This window comes from Enhydra lutris, unplaced genomic scaffold (assembly GCF_002288905.1).
Source record: "Enhydra lutris kenyoni isolate GAN:26980312 unplaced genomic scaffold, ASM228890v2 scaffoldscaffold9, whole genome shotgun sequence".
Taxonomy (NCBI): domain Eukaryota; kingdom Metazoa; phylum Chordata; class Mammalia; order Carnivora; family Mustelidae; genus Enhydra; species Enhydra lutris.
The window spans coordinates 58561154-58583775 of NW_019154093.1; the positions used below are offsets into that span (position 1 = coordinate 58561154).

General features: G+C 36.0%; 1 protein-coding gene across 2 annotated transcripts in view; it reads right to left on the reverse strand.

Annotated features, from left to right (window-relative positions):
- Positions 1–22622, reverse strand: part of LOC111143333 (glomulin, FKBP associated protein) — a 35790-nt gene that overhangs the window by 6705 nt on the left and 6463 nt on the right. The window contains exons 4-16 of one of the 2 annotated variants that reach the window (XM_022497005.1): positions 22315–22431; positions 20486–20594; positions 18838–19084; positions 17081–17183; positions 9948–10135; positions 7854–7907; positions 6446–6476; positions 6252–6341; positions 4862–4903; positions 4336–4409; positions 3051–3135; positions 2449–2558; positions 1681–1744 (exon numbers count right to left, since the gene is read on the reverse strand). In XM_022497005.1, the coding sequence (XP_022352713.1) occupies positions 1681–1744; positions 2449–2558; positions 3051–3135; positions 4336–4409; positions 4862–4903; positions 6252–6341; positions 6446–6476; positions 7854–7907; positions 9948–10135; positions 17081–17183; positions 18838–19084; positions 20486–20594; positions 22315–22431 (1314 nt within the window). The remainder of the gene's footprint in view (positions 1–1680; positions 1745–2448; positions 2559–3050; positions 3136–4335; positions 4410–4861; positions 4904–6251; positions 6342–6445; positions 6477–7853; positions 7908–9947; positions 10136–17080; positions 17184–18837; positions 19085–20485; positions 20595–22314; positions 22432–22622) is intronic. The other variant, XM_022497007.1, reaches the window with a different exon arrangement.

Here is a 22622-nt window from a genome sequence, read left to right on the forward strand (position 1 = left end):
ATTCAAAGGTTCTGGCCATTGCCTAAAGTCATAGCTATCTCTACCACTTACTAGGTATGTGCCCTTGTGCAAGTTAAAGATCCTTTCAATGCCTACATTATCTAAAAAATTAAAAAATAACAAAGTAAGTTGAAAAGGACACAGGGTACCAATGTTTTGTATTTGATAAAGATTTGGATAACAGATCTATCCATTTTTGAAACTCAGAGATACACACTTAAAATCTATGCATTTCATGTAAATTTTATCTCAGAAAAACTACAGACATATTTAACTGTTTACTGAAATATTTAGGGGAAAGTATGCTCTTAGTAGTTTACAAATAAGACACTGGTAAACAGAAGGTAGCAAGATGGATATATGATAAAAGTAGACTAAAATGTTAATGGTAGCATCTTGGTGGTGGGTAAATCAGTGAGGGATCACTGTAAAATTATCTTCAACTTGGTTGTATGTTTAAAAAGCTTCACAATAAGATGCTGGGGAAGAATAAGCACTAGTCAATAGTAGCAAATAACTATTTTTGACTGAAGAGGGATAAACAGGAGATCAGTTCACTGAATCTACTAAATTCAGTCAAAAGGAAACTACTACTTTTCTTATAAACTTTTCATTCCAAATCATGATTAAATTTTCTTTTAAAAAGCTCTTTGGCATCGGGTGCCTGGGTGGCTCAGTGGGTTAAGCCTCTGCCTTTGGCTCAGGTCATATCTCAGGGTCCTAGGATCAAGCCCCACATTGGGCTCTCTGCTCGGCAGGGAGCCTGCTCCCCCCGCCCCTCACCGCCCCGTCTGACTACTTGTGATCGCTCTCTGTGAAATAAATAAAATCTTTAAGAAAAAAAAAGCTCTGTGGCATCCTTATATAAAAGTCAGGGGCTCCTGGGTGCCTCAGTCTGTCAAGTGTCCCAACTTCTGATTCAGCTCAGGTCCGCTTGACTTCAGGGTGGTAAGCTCAAGCCCCGTGAAAAAATACTATCATTTTTTAAATTATTTTCTTAAAAAAAAAAAAAAAAAACACAAACCCAAAAAGTAGATTAACTACATATGTGATTCAGTTATAGTTAATAGAGATGACGCATTATGGGAAAGCAACTATTAGAATAGAAAATAGGTAGAAAGAAAGAAGATAAAAAGCAAATCTAATTTTACTGTATGACAAATATCCCTCAAATAGTTTTGTCTTCACTGAATACCTCTAATGATGCACTATTAAGAAAAAAACAATAAATTTCCTACACATTATCCAGAAGGTGATATTAACAGATTTCAGTTTTAGTGCTGAAAATGCTTCAAATTAGTCATATCTGGTGAGGGGATATCAAATTATCAAATGATTTTATTTTAGACAGCTTAGACTTAAATCATGACTTACAGGTGGAGGCAATTAAAGACACCCAAATATATGCACACTCCAAAAATTTAGTTAACTCAGGACCTGCATTAATCTATGTATATCTAATATATCCAACATATCTACATACAACGCTTGCAGCAAGATGGCAGAGGTTCAATAAGAAAAGGAAAGGGAAGCTGGGTGTGGGTGGTAAGGGCTCCTGGGAGTTCAGGTTTTAGAATAACTGCTGGTACTTCTCCTAGCCTTTGTAGCTGGGTAAGATATTAAATACTGGCTTGTGCACTTTGAATATACTGTTTTGTTTTTTAAAAAAAACTCACTTACTTGATTGTCTTTTTCATTATCTTTGATAACCAAATATCTCAATAAATTTAATGAAGCCATTATCCTGTTAATTAAAAATATATAATCTGTTACAGTACAGTTTTATATAATCAGCAATTTCAATGAATAAAATAAGTTAAAACTTAGGGTATATTTTTACAATTGTGTTTGCCATTAGAAATTACTCCTCTTAACAAATCTTTTGGAGTAGTAATTATCACTCTTGTTCTCCAAGTTCACAAAATGCTATTGTGAAAATTGTTATCTTTCATACTTGAAGGTAACATCTCTTACTGCCTGAATTTTAAGATTCCTTTTATAAAAGCTTACAACCACTGCTCATCATCCATGCTAGAAGACTGAAAGTAAAATTAGTAAAAAGTAAGAAAGTAAAATTCACTTAAAGTAAAATTAGATGTCCTAGAAAACAAAACAATAAAACCCAAACCAAATGTTATATACATGAAATTCTTAGTTTTTAGACACCAGTGCTATAGTTGCAAATCCCTATGACTTGTATATTATATGCAGGGCACATCACAGGTATAAAATCATTCTGTTAGTCATACTTTTGGAAAGAGGAATTTTTAATTTTGTTTTTACATAACATCTGATTACCTAAATATGAAAATCTTTATGTAGTTTTATGAAATAGCCATAGTTCATAAAGTAACAGGAAAATACATCTTATTTGTTTAGGTTCGCTAAGCAGGGGTTTCACATTTTATTGTGAATTTACTATGTGAACCTTAGTAATGGTTACCTTACCTATCTGAGTTTTGGAGTAAATCTGTTTCAGCACCCTCTGGGAGAAAGAGTACCAAATCTAGAAGTGAAATCAGCTGTGGGCCTGTAAACCATTTGTTGTTATGTGTTCTCTGAAAAAGCAAAATAAAAATTGGAAAGGGTTTTAAATAATAGTTGATTAACTCATGTTGTTCTTCTAATACCTTCATACTATAAAAAAAATTACACATTTAAAAAATACTTTTTAACCTTTCATTTCCATTCTTTCACACTTTTCTAGACACTAGGAACAAGATGCCAGTTTGAAAGCACTGAAACACTCTTTCTGTTTTCAGTATAGAATTACTATTCATAAACAGAGTAGACTTAAATTTCCAATAATACTTCAGAAGTATAGAGTGAAATGAAGTCATAGTCTCAGCTCAAAGAATTAATACTATTTCAATATACAGTTAACAAAATTTCAAAATCCAGGTTTTTAAAAAATAGAAATAGTGAAAAAATATGCCCTAATACATATAGAAAAAGTCCATAGGAAAAAGTCCACATTAATGTATTCTACAAATGAATCAATATAGCCTACAAAGTAAAAAAGATAATGAACACCTTAGCTATGCTCTTACCTTTAATGACACATCAATTTGATTTTTGATATTCTGAATAATGAAAGCCTCCACACCTGAATGATTACTTGTATTCAATAAGCACCTTAAAAGCAAAATTTTAATACATTTGAATTTATCTTCAACTGCATTATACTTAAATGATGATGAAAATTTTACAAATTCAAATGGGCCATGTGTTATTTCTAGAAATAAACAGTGAAGACAGCAAGGTGATCAACCAATTAACAAGTCACTTGTGGTTCTTGCTCTAACCAGCAAATTCTATTTTAACTGGAGATTTCCAACAATAAATTTCTATTAAACCAAATGTGAATCTTTTGTGCATACAGTTGCAATGATTTGACATGGCAAAAATGGACACTAGTAAAATAGCCTAAAAACTCCCCCAAGTTATTCCCTGTGAAAGTAGATTAGTCTTGTTAGACTAACTTAATTACAATAAAAGGAAACTCAGTATGACTGGCTTAAGAAAGGGGGATCTCCTAGTAGGAATACAGGTAGATAAGAACAGGAAAGCTGGTATGAGACCTAAGTATCAAATTAAAATTTCATAAACCTGGTCTAAGTCTTATTAATAGAAGTGAAGATGGGATCAAGGGTGCTAATATTGGCCAATCCTTAAAAAAGAGTTCTTGGCACTTTGACATTGCCCAAATCTGTTTTTAACTCATTTTTATTTACTACCAGGTGTGTCAACAAACTAGGTCTGCAGGCCAAATTCAGCCTGGTGCCTGTTTTGTTTTATTGGAACACATCCACCCCCCCCTACTACAAAGACAAAGTTGAGTAGTTGTAACAGAGACTGTGTGATGCATAAAGTCTGCATTTGCTTTACACAAAGGTCTGCTGCTCTTTAACTCAGAAAGTTGCTAGAATCTTTTCCCTCTTAAACAGCACTATTAATAAACTCTATTAACTTACAGTAAATAGCCTATCAAAGTTTTAACTCCAGAGCAATTAATTTCAACAGTGAATAATGGAGATTATGGACATGTAAAGTTCTAGCAGGAGCCTTATCAATCTCTTATGTAATCTCTCTCTAGTTTTTTAACTTTAGAATATTTAAATTAGTTAAAATGAAATACTATTATTCATATAATATGTATCCATAATATTTGACTAACTCTTCTCTACCTATAGGGATAAGAGAATTATAATAAGGCTTCCAAATAAAGTTGACTTAAATGTAAAACATACTTAATTACTATAACCTGAAATAATTAAATAGCATTAATTCGGTGTTTAATCAGCTACACACTTGACAATCATTCTTGATACCTACCTAAATAATGTATATTTGCCTTGTGAATCCAACTTGTTAATATACAGTTGAAGCATAGCTAAACTCTTTTTTCTCTAAAATAAAACAAATAATATTGTTACATAAGGTGAAGATTATAGTTGACTCTTGAATACCAGGAGTTTGAAATGTGCAGGTCCACTTATAAGTGGATTTTTTCAACAGATACAGTATAGTAGTGTAAATGTTTTTTCCTTGTGGTTTTCTTTCTTTTAATGTTCTTAACATTTTCTTTTTTCTAGCTTACTTTATTATATGTATATAGTATACAATACATCTAACAGACAAACTGTATGTTAATCAACTATTTTGTTATCAGTAAGGTTTCTGGTCAATAGGAGGCTACTAGTAGTTAAGTCTTTAGGGAGTCAAAGTTTTATGTGGCTTTTTGACTGTGCTGGAGGTTAGCATCCCTAATCCCTGTGCTCAAGAGTCAATTATAAATTATTCATTAAATTTGCTCACTGTAATTCATTCATTATTATTTAGTCCCAAAACATTTACATACCAGTGTCTCAATGGGGCAAAGTGTCATTACTTTGACTAAGCCCTGGAAATAAAAAATAAAATTCAGATGTTAATAGATTATACTGACAATAGGCAACTATAGTATCAATGGCGGATACTAAAATTTTTTAAGTGAAGACAGGAGATTTAAAAATTAAGTAAATTTGGGGCACCTGGGTGGCTCAGTGGGTTAACGCCTCTGCCTTCGGCTCTGGTCATGATCCCAGGGTCCTGGGATTGAACCCCCCATCGGGCTCTCTGCTCGGCAGGGAGCCTGCTTCCCTTCCTCTCTCTCTGCCTGCCTCTCTGCCTACTTGTGATCCCTGTCTGTCAAATAAATAAATAAATAAATCTTAAGAAAAATAAAAATTATGTAAATTTTTCCCTGAGCCTCTTTCTTCTTCTTCTTCTTTTTTTTTTTTTACGATTGTATTTATTTGAAGGGAGAGAGAGAGGAACATGGCTTGAGGCAGAGGTTGGGGATGGGGGCAGAGAGAGAGGGACAAGCAGACTCCACACTGAGCAGGAAGCCAGATGTGGGGATCCATCCTAGGAGCCTGAGTTTATGACCTGAGCTAAAAGCCAACTGAGCACCCAGGTGCCCCTCCCTGAGCCGTTCATTCCACTGTTACATCAAAGGAAGCTAAGTTCGATCCATTTTGTAATTAAAACTGAGTGGGGTGTTACAAAGTGTAAATTTAGAAGTCAACTATAATTTACAATTCTGTCTAGAGTGGCAAAAAATGAAATCAGACATGCAAAAATATAATCAATTCATTAAAAACAATCAGTGTTAATTTAGTAACAATAGCCATGTTTTTCTATTTAAACAGTGGAAAAACACATTTATACATGAACATCTTAAGACCTACTTGGCTATGATAACTAATAAGCAGTATGAAGTAAAATAAAATCACAGGAGGAAAAAGCAAAATGTCTTTCTAGTAATGAGTCCATGCATGCCTTGACAGAGTCCTTAAGACTTGAGTTACAAGTAAAGGAACTTCATTTCCAAGGTTCCTATAAAAACATCCCTACAGAAACAAAGTGTTAAAGAAGGAAAATATGTTTTTGCACTAGGTGTTATGCTATCAACTATGATAGCCATTAGCCACATATAGCTATTTAAGTTTAAAATAATTTAAATTAAATTAAAAATTCAGTTCCTTAATCAACTTTAGCCACATTTAAAGGGCTCAGTATGGCTAGTAGCTTCCATACTGTGTCAAAGCTAGAACACTTCCACCATCACACCAAGTTTTACTGGAAACATGGCACCAGAGTTTCCTAAGGATATGGAGAAGGAAGTAGGGGAGGAGTCTGAAAAGACCTTTACTTAAATTTAGAAAAAGAAGGGGCTATGTCAAAATTAGAATACACATTTCACTTACCTGAGGTACAGTAAGAAAGCTCTTGATTTCTAAGTACTGGTGAAGTAGACTGTTGTCTTCTATTCTCAATAAACCATTCTCCAACAGATCCTACAGATTAAAATATATGCAGAGATACATATATAGCAAAATCAACAGCTATATTTATTGACAATGGCTGTGTGTATATTACAATGGATGCAAACAAATCTTACCACTCCTTTGGAGAAAACAGACTCTTCTGTTCTGGAAGAGAATATTAAAATTTATCAACATGGTTTTCTAAACTGTTTAAGAATGATTCCTCATTTTAGGAAAAATGAAGCAAAAATTAAAATTTAAAGACTTTAAAAATATGTATCATTAAGGAAAAATTCCGTTGAAGAACTTAGTCAAAATTCTTAATCCATGTTTGATTATCTTGTGACTTGGTTACTGACATCCGAATCTGACCACAATCTGCCCTCTCAGGGCTTCTTTCCTAGTAACCAACCAACAGATCTTCAACAACAAGTGCTAAGAAACCAATTATACACGATATACTATGTATTCGAGTTGATTAATCTGTAAAATCTTTTCAAATAAGAAGTAAATGCTTTCCGTTTGTGATAGTATTTTTTTTAAAGGTGTATAATCTTTAACTAAATATTTAAGCTGTGTGGCAAAAAATATTATCTAAGGCCTAAGTTCTTACCCTAACCATGCAAGGAGTCAAGTGTTTTTGTTTAATGACTAAATAGTTTGGAAATCTTAAGAATATAGAACTCAAGATTCAAATCAATAGATATTCTGATTGTATGATTACAACAGAGACTAAAAAGAATGTAAAATCATTAAGACATACATAATACAGTAAATTTAGAGTTAATAACTACTTGTGCCAGGAGACCCTTGGAAATTCCTGCCTTGTAGGCCGAGGCTTTGGACATTTGCCATGTTACAAATCTTCCTTCACCTGGGAAGAGATGGGATTGATAAACTGTCACTAATGTTCCTATAGGATATTACTGAAGGTCCTGATTGATCACAAGAGATAATTTAAACATGTTACAAGATAACACAATGCGTATAGAGTTTTGCAATATTCTTCAATATCTATCTGGAAGAATTATACATATTTGTTACTTGGTAATTTTTTTAAAGAGAAAGACTTGCATTCTTAATGCTTCAAATAAGAAAAGTTATTGGATATAATCACTGTCAATAATTTAATAATCTTTAAATTATGAAAAGGTGGGGTCAAGACATCTCTTTCCTTTCAATGCAGTTCAGATTGTGTCCATGAAGCAAAATCATGGATGAATTTCTTTTACTGACCACCTCTTCTTAGATCGAGGAGGCTGCAGTGGGACAGAGGTGTTTTAACTTTACTACTTTTGAAATAAGGGAAGAAACCACAGAAGCAGATGACTGAAAATTCCCTTAGAAGACAGTATTTTAATATTTAAAAGAGATTTTTTGTTGTAAAACCTCTTTAACTCATTTGTCTCATATTTACATCACTGTTTTATAAAATAACCAATTAATTAGGGTCTGGCAAAGAGAAGGTAGTTTCCCCCACTCTTAACAAGAACTACTTTAATACTACTATTTAATTCTGAGATGCCATCTAAATGATCTTACCTTTGCAAAAAGACTTCAATATGCCCCATATTAAATTGCAAAAGGTACGACGGGCTAAAATAGACAACATACATACATATTTGTATATATCACATACATGTACATTTTTAGAAATTTTATATACACAAATACTGTTATGGGTTCAATTGTGCCCCCCTCCAAAAACAAATGTTGGAATCCTAACCTCCAGAAAGAACCTCAGCATATGACCTTATTTGGAGATAGCGCCACTTTTTTTTTTTTTTTTTTTTTTAAATTGGGATGGGCAGGGACAGAACAAGAACTTCCCCACCCTGGAGATAAAGTGAGGTCATTAGTGCGAGCCCTATTCTAGTACAACTCGTGTTCTTATATTAAAGGTAAATTTGGGGGTGCCTGGGTGGCTCAGTGGGTTAAAGCCTCTGCCTTCGGCTCAGGTCATGATCTCAGGGTCCTGGGATCAAGCCCCACATCGGGCTCTCTGCTCAGCAGGGAGCCTGCTTCCTCCCCTCTCTCTCTGCCTGCCTCTCTGCCTACTTGTGATCTCTCAATTAAATAAATAAAATCTAAAAAAAAAAATTAAAAATAAATAAATAAATAAAAAGGTAAATTTGGACAGAGACAGACACAGAGAGAATGCTATATGAACATGAAGGCAGAATGGAGTGATAGATCTACAAGCCAAGGAACATCAAGAATTGCCAGCAAACCACCAGCAAACAGGGGAGAGGATGAAACAGACTCTCCTTCAGAGCCCTCTGAAGGAACCAGTCCTGCCCACACCCTAACCTTGGACTTCTTTCCTCCAGAACTATGGGATAGTAAATTTCTGTTATTTTAAAACTCCCCAGTTTGTGGCAAACCAACATATGTACCTAAGTCATTCTGGTGGTAGTATGATTAAGAGTACAGGCTCTAGGGTCAGACAGAACTGTCTGGAAGGTAGCTATGCTCACCACTATACCACCATGACCTACTCAGAACTGTTTGAATCTACCTATCCCACTAATTAAGTTGTATGTATTGACTTCTATCCTAAATTGTCTAAATGTGTTATTTTCATCTGGAAAATATGAATGCTCTATTTCATAGTACTGTAAAGATTAGATAATGCATACAAAACTGTTTAGTACATGGTGAACATGGAAGTGGTAACCATTATTGCAATATTTACACAAAAATATATCCCCAGATATATTCACACATAAATATATAAATGTATATAAATATATAAATGCACGCAGATACCTATGGCCTGCAAGACAAGCACGTTATCCTTATTATCATGGATATTAAAGTCCAAAAAGTATTACATTATAAAATTATTTATTTAAAAAACAATTTTGATAAACTTTATAGGAAAAGGAAGATAAGGTTAAGATAATTACAAAAGGAAGATTCAACCTAAATTGGGCGATAAGAGACTTTCTTCATAAAGTGACATTTAAAGTTAGAGATGGTCTAAGCATATACAAAGGCCCTACAGCGGAAAGGTTCTATTTGAGTAAGAAACCAAAAAAAGGTCTGCGTCACTGAAGCATAGTAAACAAAAGAAAAGGCAGTAGAAAGTGAGTCAAGACAACCAAACAGGGACCAGATTATGCATCAGCTTATCTCATGTGAAGATTTTTAGACTTTAGAGCCACTGAAGTGTTTTCATTAAGGGACTACTCTGTTTTGAAAGAGCTGGATTAAAAGGGATTAAGGATATATAAATACTCAGGATTACATGAGTAATCCAGTTAATAGATGATGGCAACTTAGACCACCCCATGCATGAGTAACTAACCAGTTCCCTCCCTTATGGACCCAGGTGATCCCAACAGCTTCAAACCAAGCCCTTGAGTGTGTCTGGCTTCATACTTTCTGATTCTTGTCCCCATCATTATGTCTGTTTCAACCCTACTCACCCCCAACCCCCAAACACCTTTTCACTATTTGAGTACTACCAGCTTTAACAGATGATAGGCAGTATTATTAATAAAAATAGCTTTTGTTTATACTTCATTTAAAATGTATTAGTATATTAATAAACATACTGGAAATTAGATTAATGAGTTTGATACTCATTGATAATTTTAGAATTGCATGAATAAACCAAACATTAACTCCTACCTTAAGACCATTGGAAGCTGATCAATACTGATGCCCTGTACAAATACCAGATAGGCCAGAGAAGCCATAGAGTCTGCTAACTGTTTGTCTTCTTCTTCCTCAAATTCAAGATAGTCCCAAGTCCTCTTTTTCCTTCCATGATTAAAAAACATTTTGGGGAAAGGAAGTCCAACTGCTGATAAAAAGCCCTGTAAAACAGATTAAAAAAAATAAGCTATAGCAGGCAGGCTCTAGTATGTCCTTCCCATCCTCCCCAGCCACATACACATCATGTATAATCCCTTCCCCTTGAGTGTTGGTGGGACCTGCTGGACTTGCTTCTAACCAACAGAGTATGGCAAGATGTCACCACATGCTGAGATTATGTTATGACAAAAAAAAGGATTTTTGCAGATGTATTTAAAGTTCCAAATCAGTTGATTTGGGGTAATTCAGAATGGTGACTATCCTTGGTGGGCCTGACTTAAGCAGGTAGATGACTTTTAAAAAGTGACCAGGCCCTCCCTGAGAGTCAGAAACTCAACTCTGTAGGCATTAAAGAACTAAGCTGCCATGTTATGAAAGGGCCTACAGAGAGGGCTGTATGGCAAGAAACTACAGACAGCCTCTAGGAGCTGAAAGCGGTCCCTGACCAAATAGCCAACAAGCAAATGGGGACCTCAATCTAAACCTTCAAGGAGATAAATTTGCCAACAACCTGAGGGACCTGGGTGGAAAGATGAAAAAGTTTTAGAGATGGGTGGTGGTGATAGTTGCATGACAATGTGAATGTATTTAATGCCACTGAACTGTACCCTTAAAAATGGTTAAAATAGTAAATTTTGTTATGTATATTTTATCACATTTTTTTTGAAGTGCTTCAGAGGTATTTGAGAGCAATCTAAAAATGTGACATACAAATAGCATGAAATGATAGTAAACTAACTACTCAGATGAATACTCTAGGAACAGTGCTCCACTGACCACTGTCTGACTAGACACAGAGTGGACAGGAGAACACTGCTCAGTGGCACCAGAGACTTTGGAAAAAAGTGCTGCTATCTCAGGTCATAAGGGTTCTTGTGTCCTAAGAGAAAGATAAGCATGAGTGGATGGGACTACCGTTTTATCTTTTTTTTTTTTTTTTTAAGGAGGGAAGTAGAGAGAAAAAGGGACACTCAGGAAACATAAGGCCATTGCTATTCCTCTTATGTTCATTCTAACTAAAGTATCCTAGAAAGCATCTGATCTTTAGAATCCAATGGAATTGATCTGAATTTTGGCTTCACCACTTATTAGCTGTGAGATATTGGACAAGTTACCTAATTCCTCTAAAGCCTCAGTCTCCTTATCTAGAAAATGACAGCATGTCTATATCAAATATTTATTGAGAAGGTCCACAAAAAGAGTAGAAGATAAGGTTACAACAAACTACTACATAGAGGTAAAAAGGGAATGACAAAAACAGTTAAATCAGAATGAATACTGACCTTCCACATATTCACTCATTTATTGTAACAAATACTTGAGTGTCAGGCACTGGGCCTGACACTGTGGGGAATTATAAAGCCAAATAAGACTTTTCCAGCCTTCAGAGAAGTAAAATCTGCTGATCCCAGATGGCTCCATTAGTCATTTCAGAACACAAAAAAGAACCGTGGGAAATCATCCTTAGTCACAAGAGACTGCTATTCAGCTACCAGAGGCTAAATATATACTTGGTGTACTGACTTTCAAAGCCATGCATTCCTGTTATAGCTAGAAGACAAAAGTTTACCGTACTTGGATTCCAAATGTCCTCTTAATCATGAAGCTCCATTTTTTCATTCTGCCAATACTAGATATGTAGATTTTTTTTTTCCCAGAGTAGGATTAGCCTTTTAAAAAATCATTATACATAACCAGATTCTTCAATGCTGCTTTAGGATATCTGGAGTCCACCTGTGTCCAAATTAGGGCCTCCACTCTCTACCCACACGCCATCCAGAGTCTTGCTAATATCCAGATGTACCTACCACTCTATAATTTCTCATGGCAGCCTTGGCCCTTTTAGGCATGTTCCTATGGTGAAACCCTTGGACATTCAAGCACTTCTATATCAAAATAACTTCTGCCAAAGGAGGGATAGCTGAGGCTATCAAGCTCAAGCATAACACACTTACCTGAACTTTTCCAGCACAGAACAGAAGGCACCTCCTCACATCATCCCCTACCCTCATTTCACCTCTACTTTTTTCTTAATTTCTAAAATTTTAATACACTTCAAATTAGGGTGCCAGGTTCATTTCAGCTCCTTCACTGCCAAAACTGAGGGCAGGGACTGCTTTTGTTCTCTGCCTTTGTCTGTGATGACCAAGGTATACTAGGTGTCTACTGCATTGAACTTTTAAGTCTACATTATCCTTCTTTTTCTTGATCTTGATGGATCTGGCATCCTTTCACCTGGCCGTGAGCAGGAAGTCCTTGGTTTCTTTGATTTTGGGAAGAATGGTTATGAGGGGCATAGGGAAGCGTGTGGCCAGCACAGCAAGTGGCAAAAAAAGGAGCCACCTCTACTTCTCCTTTGCTTTGTGCTTCCTCACTTGTCTCTACTTCTAATGCTCCTTCTGCTGAGATCTTAAAACCTCTTCCCTACACCCTCAACCTCTTCATAGGATACTTGCTCTTATTGGTATAATTAAACATGACTTATTTCTGGTGCAAGCTGCTCATCCTCTAACACCTCTTACACAGCACAGTCAGGGAGGCAGCAGTGAGGAAGGCTGGTATGGGTAGAAGTTGGGTATTATCTTGGTCTTCCTCTATTCTCAAGCAAAAGCACATTTCCTTTCAGACAGATACCACACCGCTTTAGCTGTCCTCATCTCTGCCATATGCTGACTGCCTGGTCATTTCCCCCACATTCACTAAAGACTCTGGTATCTGCTCACAATCTTTTCTCTATCCAACTCCTGCGACCATACGGGAAAAAAATTTAATGTTCACATAGGAAACTCCTCTAACAGGCCAACCTCATGGCTCTTGATTTCTGAATTCCAGTGATCTTAGTTTCTAACTCATTTCAGCACATAATCCCAGCATTTGCAGCTGTTCCACATTAGATACATAAACCCCAACATCTCATTTTGTGACAACTTCTTATCCTCTCTTACCAACCTGCTTTTCTACCACTGAATTCTCTAGTTCTAGGATCCCTTCATCTAACCTACCTTTTTGTCCCCTCCTAACTCCTTCTTTCCCTGTCCAACCAGCACATTATTGGTCATTTGAACTATTTATACTCTGTATTTCCTTTAGCTCCATCTACGCAATAAACTGCCAGCTTTGGGAAAATAGCTACAAACCACCTCCTCTACTTCTACAACCAGCCACTTGAGTACTGCTGGCAAAACATCATACACAAATACAAACTACTATAGCTAAAGTTGTGGTGTCCAACCACAGATGAGTGATCAGACTACTGACTAATGCTTTCATGGTCTTCTACCATCTCTCCTTCCTTTCTCTTCAGTATTTCAAACCCTTACCAGTTAGACTCTTAAGAGATCTCCTTCACCTAAAAATCTGAGACCAGTGGGTTTGATTCCCTTTAACTTTAATATTCAATTCCTGCCACAAATTTCCCTGCATGCATATCCATCCATTCTTACCTCCTCTAGGTGTCCTTGATCCTGTGCTCTCTTGATCTGTGTGCTCTCAAGCCACATTATTTCAGTTACCCCAGAACACTTCTCTTTTCCTCTCTAATGGTTCCCACCCCTTCAGTCTATAAATAAATACACATACTCAAGACTCCCTATCTCCCTCATTACTTTCCTAACCCAGGCCCATGTCTTCCCACTACTCTTCTTTCTTATTCATCCTCTTTTGAAGAACACCTTATATTAGCTGGCATCTTTTTTTCATTGTCCATGTACTCTTTAACCACTCCTCTATTTTTGTCTCCAACATTCCGCTTAAACTGCTCTTGCTAAGATTATCAATGCCATCTTCCTAAAACCAATGGATGCTTTTCAACTGTTACTTTACAGGCTATATTTAACATGACCAATCACTTTTTTCTTCCTGCAACTCTAATACCCGACTTTCTGTGATATTTGTCCCACCTCTGTGACCCTTCTTTCTTCTCTTTGGTGGGTTTAAGTGTCAGTATTCTGTAGGGTTCAGTCCTAAGACCTTTTCTCACACTTACCTACCTCTTTAGATTATCTCATCAAAATATGATCATTCCAAACTTTCCCCTTAAAAACCTGCTCTCTGGGGATTAAATATATATAAAGAAATTGCTGTTAATCTTGTTAGATGCCAAAATGGATTGTGGTTACATTTTTAGAATTTCTTACTAAACAAGTATACTTGAAGACTTAGAGATGATAAGTCTAGGACTTACTCTAAAATAGTATAGTGGAAAAAAAAAAGGAGAATAGATAAAGTAAGATAGGCAAAATGTCAAAAATTGTTAAACCTGGGTAATGGGTACATGAGGTTACATTATATTATTCTTTCCATTTTTCTGTCTTTAAATTATCTTAATAAAAAATATTGTTAAAGCACAAAACACCCTGTTCTTTGCACCTTCATCTGCACAGTTACCCAAGCATACATCCACAAATCAACTTTTTAACTAGTGTTCTAAATCCAATTAATGACCAAATTTTGCTGATTTTACCTACTATAAAATTTTTTATTTTGCCCTCTCCTCTTTTTTTTTTTTTTAAGATTTTATTTATTTATTTGACAGAGAGAGATCACAAGTAGGCAGAGAGGCAGGCAGAGAGAGAGAGGTGGGAAGCAGGCTCCCTGCTGAGCAGAGAGCCCGATGTGGGGTTCGATCCCAGGACTCTGGGATCATGACCTGAGCCCAAAGCAGAGGCTTTAACCCACTGAACCACCCAGGCACCCCTGCCCTCTCCTCTTTATCTCTACCACCATTTCCATAACCAGGATCCCATTATTTCTCACTTAACTCCCAAATCATACTTAAGGACCTCCCTATTTCTAATCTTATCTCAGTTAAATTTAACCTCCATTGATGTGATGAATCCAAAATAATCACATCATTCCCAGGCTTAAAATCCTGCAACAGTTACCAACTTTCATAGCTATCTTCTCAAAATAGGGTACATTTATCATATATGCTAATGTTTATATTATATACAGGGGATTATACTATAACACTGGCAACAATGAAGAGGCCCTAGTCTCTTATGCGCTCCTGGGAAAATCCCTCCCTTTTTCTCTCTCTAAATCACTCATAGACTCTTCTCTACTAACTTGACCATCAGTATTAACCCCTTTAACTATGTAATCCTATTTATATTAGTTATCAAATCATTTCTTATCCTCAGAATCTAGTTCCCCTAAATTTCTGGCATCTCCTGTTTTAAACCCTTCTCCTGCCTCTTCTCAGATCTCAGATACCCTTCAAAGTATGGCCTGTGAAACTCAGTTATTAGCAAAATCCATTCTTCGTGAAATGGTCTCTTACCTCTCTTGCTCTAAAATAATCTGACTCTTCTGAAAACAACTATTTTCTCTGCAGGCCTCCCAAAGGGTTACTATTTTTTCACTCATATCCACTATGGCAAGCCTGGAAGTAAAAACCTGTTCTCTTTGCTGCTTCTAGACCATTCTCCCCCATCCTCTTTGAACCCCTCAGCTTTGAAAACTCATTTCATGTGCCTATCCAACATCTACCCCAAGATCACTCCATTAATTGGGTTTTGGACATCATTCTTATAATTCTGTGTGACTTAAATGTACAACCAAAGATCTTCTAGTACCATGGAATCGCAGGTACTTCACTGTCTAGTCCAGCGATTTCAGCCTCCACTTGCTCCTTAGAACACTCACTCCATGGTCATACCCCAGACAATGTTATTAGTCACTGAACTTTTCCACAGTATTATTTCAAGCATCCTGTTTTTTAAGCTCCAATCTTTTCAGCTCATTCCTTTTAGTAACCCAGCTTCAACAACTTGTCACACTGGGAACTACAATCCAATGATTCCACCATCTTTTTCAGTGTTTCTCACATTTAGTATGTCCTAACTTCCTTCCTTACTCAGCTTTAATTCCACTGTCCATCACAGTCACTTCCTTGGATATGTGTCTTTCCCCCTCTCCTGCTTTGTAGAACTCACACAGTTCTCAAAACTCTGACCTAATTAAATCCAACTTTCTTCCTATGTTGCACCTACACTCCTACAGCTGATAATGGCTGAAGAAAACCCACAACCACAATGACTGCTCTAACCTGAAATATATGACTATCAATCTCAAGTACATATTTTCCATATTTCAGATTAGTTCCCTAATATAGAATCCAGCAGACTTAAAAATACTCTTGATTCATTAAGCCAAATTACTTTTAAAATAAAATTTACTTATTTCTGGAGTTATTTTGAAAATATTTATCATAAGCCTTAAAAGTGGAGATATCCTTGGGCACAGAAATTCCACTTCTAGGAATTCAAGGAAATAATTAAAGAAATACGCAAAGATTTGGTTAAAAAAATACCACAGACTGGGGCACCTGGGTGGCTCAGTGGGTTAAGCCGCTGCCTTTGGCTCAGGTCATGATCTCAGGGTCCTGGGATCAAGTCCCGCGTTGGGCTCTCTGCTCAGCAGGGAGCCTGCTTCCCTCTCTCTCTCTCTGTCTCTCTCTGCCTGCCTCTCCATCTACTTGTGATCTCTGTCAAATAAATAAATAAAATCTTTAAAAAAAAAAAACCACAGACTTAACATTTAAAAAAAGAAAGTTGGAATTGTATTATAATACTGAAAAATTGGAGAAAACCTAGAGCTAGATGGCCCAAGTTAAACAAAAACGGAAAGACAATGGAAAAATATTCATAATATGCTAAAAGAAAGTACATTACAAAAAAATACGTATAATGCTATAGAATCCTTAAAAAATTATATTATGTATATATTTATTTCTGACTACAAAAGCAAAGTCTGGAAGGTGTTGATTTCATTACCCAAATAATATTGCTGTTTATTTTCCATCCTTTTATCGATGTTCTACAAAAAATACGTTTCGCATTAATATTGTATCAATTTACATGCCCACATGCAGTACATGAGAATATAGCAGGATAACATTTTAAATTATAGCAGATTTTATGGCAGATTAAATTAGCTGTACTTACTATTATTTCAGATGCAAAACATCTTAAAGGATCATTTCCAGCTTCGTTGGACTGCTCAAAGAACTGTGCTGTCAGCAAAGGGCATTTCAAGCTTTTGAAACAACTAAGGTATAAGAAATGGGTAACTGTGAATACAGCATTTCCTAAGTATAAAATATCTAGTTCTATAAACATATTGAAGTTAATTTTTTTTTTTAAAGATTTTATTTATTTATTTGACAGAGAGATCACAAGTAGGCAGAGAAGCAGGCAGAGAGAGAGGAGGAAGCAGGCTCCCCTAGACAGCAGAGAGCCCGATGCGGGGCTCGATCCCAGGACTCTGAGATCATGACCTGAGCCGAAGGCAGCGGCTTAACCCACTGAGCCACCCAGGCGCCCCTATTGAAGTTAATTTTACATGAAAAATAACTCAACCACCTGTAAAACTGCGCATGTAATATCCTTCCTACTATAGGCACCTGGGTGGCATGGTCAATTAAGTGTCTGCCTTTGGCTCAGGTCATGATCCCAGGGTCCTGGGATTGAGTCCCATAGTCCAGACTCTGCTCAGTGGGGAGCTTGCTTCTCCCTCTCCCTGCCACTCCCCCTTCTGTGTTCTCTCTGTCAAATAAAAAAATAAAATCTTAAAAATTTAAAAAAAAAATCCTTCCTACTAGTATTGGGGAAAGCATGAGAACACCTTGCTAGACTCCATGTGTTAAGATTCACTTACACATCTGGACTATACGGAGGGTTACTGAAGTTTAAGAGCCGGTGCTATTCCATGATGTAGTTTTCATTAGTTCAAGGAAAAATCAGGATAATGTAATTTTTTTTCATAGAGCTCTATTTGTTTTATTTAGAAAACCAAACTTTATTCTGTGATTAAGGCTTCCCAATTCTTTATTTTTACTTTCATGAAATAATGGGTTTTATAAATGGCAAAAAAAATTTTAATGTCTTCACCTGAAAAAACAGAAAGCTAACTATAGTTTTAGTCTCCAAAATTTAAAAGATAAAATTACTAATCTATAATTAGTAGTCTAAAACTAGTCTAATCCAATAATCTAATCCAATACTGTCCAACAGAAATATAATACAAGCCCCACATAGAACTTAAAATCTTTTAGTCACATTAAAAAAGAAACAAGGGAAAGTAATAACTTATCTTATTAACCCAATATATTTAAAATATTGTCTCAATGTGTCAGTATAAAAATTATTGAGGTATTTTACTATTTTTTTAATAGCAAGTCTTTAAAATCCAAGGAGTGTTTTATACTTAGAGCACATCTTAATCTGGACTAGCTATATGTCAGGTGCTTGACAGCCACACTGAAGCATGTTTAGTGTATAGTACCTCTGGAATGAATGCTATTGGGTACTCTGCTACCATTTTTATGGTCAAGTTGGATGTTCAACTGTCTAGTGCTGCTTCTGCTGCTTTCAGAGAGTAAAAACACCATTCCCTCACAGAAAGACCAGATTCTCTGAGCTACACCTATTTCCACCCTTTAATTATTCACTTACTATGATGAATAAAAGTCAGTCATAGAGGAATATAAAGTAAATTAAACAAATGGATTTTGGTTTTTAATTTTTAAAAATGTAGAACATGGCATTTACTGAGGCACTGATCACTGTACCCTATAATCTCCTACAATTCAAAACCAGAAACTAGATTTATATGTCCATGGCAAATAAATGCAACAAAGAAACATAAAATAATTGATGGATTACTTAATTCCACTGTGAAATATTACCAAAAATATACTTACAATTTCAGTAATTCATCCTTTAACTTTTCATTTTCATTTTCCATTGAGTTTTCTTTGTCTTTAATGACTTCTTCCACAAAAGGCTTAGTGAACTCTATTAACGCTTTGCAACACTGACAAAGGCCATAGTCATCTGTTTGTATTTGTTCTTCTGAGTATGGAACAGGAAGGAGAGATAGCTGACTCCAAAGGGTGGACAATGCTAATCCCACTGAATATGCCTTGTTGTTATGAAGTTTCTGAATCACTAAAACAGAGACCAAATTGTGACTTGAGGTAGCTTCATCAAGTATGCTACACGTGGGACCAGAAGTCCAGTAAATGTAGACTTACATGCAAAACAACATTGTAACAACTTTGAAATGAGGATGACATATCATAACTTAATTGGTAATGTTTTTATTCTTCCTTCTTAGTGATGCATGAAATATTGGATCATCTTACAATCATGGCACCCTACAACAGATGCCACAAAATCTTGTTTTTAGTTTGTTTCTAACCATGGAAACACTTTGTTCCACATTTTTTGGTTATTTTAAGTATCAAATAAGAGAAAGTGTCTTTAGATCTTTAGAAAAACAATTATCATATGATCTCCCTGATATGAGGAAGTTGAGATGCAGTGTGGGAGGTTTGGGGGGTAGGAAGAGAATAAATGAAACAAGATGGGATCGGAGAGGGAGACAAACCATAAAAGACTCTTAATCTCACAACACAAACTGAGGGTTGCCAGGAGGAGGGCTAGGTAGAGGGTGGTGGGGTTATGGACATTGGGGGATGTATGTGCTTTGATGAGTGCTGTGAAGTGTGTAAACCTGGTGATTCACAGACCTGTACCCCTGGGGCTAATAATACATTATATGTTAATAAAAAAAATTAAAAAAAAAAAAGATAAAGTATCTTTGTAAAATACAAAGCACTGTCAAAATGAAAGGTAGTATTACTATATTTTCCTTTCTAGGAGACTTTGAATATTCAAGTGGTATGAAGCTGCTTCATTCTCATTTAAGATTAATTTACTCTTACTTCTAGATTCTGGGTCCATCTATCAGACTCTGAGTTATACGTAAGTCATAAAAGGAAAAGGTAGTCTCTTCCCATGGATAAATATTGTCTGCTTTGGTTGCCAAGGTCCACTGCTTAACTATAATGTTACTGCACTCAGTCATGGAGACTTTATTTCTACATTTGTTTCATTCAGTAGTTCTTTTGCTCTTCCCAGCCCCAACTTCCCAGGGCAGAGGAAGAAGAATGCCTGAATACTGTTCTTAACCAAGATACAGGACCTATCACAATGCTAACAGACTGAGTAAAGCAGACATCACAGAGGCAATCCTTTAAATATGTTTACAGGGAAAATTCTAGATATACGTTGTAGATGGGAAGGTTAGGTAGAAAGCTACAAATTATAACATAATGCCTGAAAAACAGCATGACATTCAACAAAATATATAATAGGTATCTGTGCCAGGTATTGTTGTCTTCCTATAGGCAGCAGGATTCCAACTGGTACTGCTACTGCTAGTTTAAGCAGAGTACTCTAATTAGTCATAAATTTTACTTTGGTATAATGCTGACATTTTGGAGTAATATCAAGAACTGAACACAGATAAAATAAGAAATCCTTAGATATCAAAATACGTATTACCTGTTTGTAATGGCTGAAGTAAAAGAAGAATAATTTGGGATATCTGTTTTCCAGAGGGCTCTTCAATCAGTTCAAGCAAACCCAACAATAATTCCTTTGGATTACATAACTATAAAAATATTCACAATTGAACCTGTTTAATACAAGTTGTATTTAAAGCCACATGATTACTATTTTTAAAAGGCAGCATATACTGAGAAAATATAATTATTTTTGCTTAACAGTAAAAAACCTCACACAATTGTTAAAAAAAAAATACACTAACAAAACATAGAATCTGACTGTCAAATCACTATAAAACTACAAAGCAGGAAGTCCTAAGTCTCTCAATAGACAACTATATTTGGGGCGAGCCTTCAACTCTTGGTTTTAGCTCTGGTCATGATCTCACGGCTGTGTGATCAGGCCCTTTGTTGGGCTCTGTGCTCAGTGCAAAGTCTGCTTTAGATTCTCTCTCCCTCTCCCTCATTCTCTCTCAAATAAATAAATAAAATCTTAAAAAAAAAAGACAAGGGCACCTGGGTGGTTCAGTCAGTTATGAGTCTGCCTTCATGTCAGGTCATGATCCCAGGGTCCTGGGATCGAGTCCGGCCTTGGGCTCCCTGCTTAGCAGAGAGTCTGCTTCTCCCTCTGCCTCTACCCCCACCCCTTGCTTGTATGCTCTCTCTCTTTTAAAAAATAGACAACTATATTTTGGAGACTTAAATTCCTAGCTAAAGGAAACGTTAGAAAAATAGGGAGAAAGAAGAACTTGATTATCAGAACTAAGGTTTCTTCTAGCTTTGCCTGTCTACTCTGAAACCTGCCTTGGTTCCCAGAACTTAGCAGATGGGACCTTTCTAGCTCACACTGCAAGGGTATCTAAGTGAGTACAGTCTCTTTTGTACTTTCTGAACAGATAAAACTTTGCAGTGCCTTCTGCCTAGCCAGAATTACCTCACTTGCCTTTTTAAAAAGTCCTCATAATTAATAACTACTATCTAGATGGGGTTTCCTCTTTCCAAGTATATATTTTTATTTGCATTGATCTCTAAATAGCTTCTTAAAATGTTCTTTTCCTTAGAATTTATTCTCCTATACCATCATTTTTTTTTTAAGATTTTATTTATTTATTTGGCAGACAGAGATCACAAGTAGGCAGAGAGGCAGGCAGAGAGAAAGAGGAGGAAGCAGGCTCCCTGCTGAGCAGAGAGCCCGATGTGGGGCTCGATCCCAGGACCCTGAGATCATGACCTGAGCCAAAGGCAGAGGCTTTAACCCACTGAGCCACCCAGGTGCCCCAACCATCATTTTTTACATATAACTCTAGTAACCTTTTACCAAGAGTCTCTTAGGTTGCTGGTTACAACTGAATTTACTTCCTCTTCCTATTTTCCCTGTGATCATTTGCATTCTCAGTTTTTGATATTCTTTTAGAGAACATACCATACAGAAAAGAACGTACCACACACAAAAAAACCCTGATATTTGTTAGTTCTGTTGCTGCTGAAAGAACAGTGTGGCCTTAAACTAACTGCCTCTCTTAACTCTGAATTCCACATCTATACATTAAGCTATTATTAAAAATAGAACTTCTTAGGTATCTTCTTGGAGATTCTGAGTCAGTGTGTCTGCGATGAAGTTAGATAATTCTTACACCCAGAAATTTGGAAAAATGGAAATGGACTTGCCCATCCAATCAATAAAATTGGGTCTTTTCTCCAAAGAATTCTCTCCTGTATTTTCATGAACTAAAAGCTTTGTCACCCAAAATGAGCATTTAACATTAAAGGGAATTACAAAACACTGCTGGCTAGTGTGACAAAGAGAATGTAATTTTGTTAACTTACCTTTACCAATAAATCAAGCATCAGAAAATAGTATTTTCTCTTCTCATCTTCCTTATTCCACAAAAGACATCGAACAACAGGACCAACAAGATTCCAGCCCATATTCTTGATAATGACCTATGAAAACATTTTCAAGGAAAAGAAAATACTGCCATCTATAGGACTCTTATAGTGAGCTTTCTTAACTTGAAGTAGCTTAGAATTTCCTCTGAAATAGCTAAGATGAGGCAAATGAAGCCTATGGCCTTTCACCCTGACTTTTTAGGGTTAGCTAACAACTATCAACATTTTAAGATAGTTTTTAATAC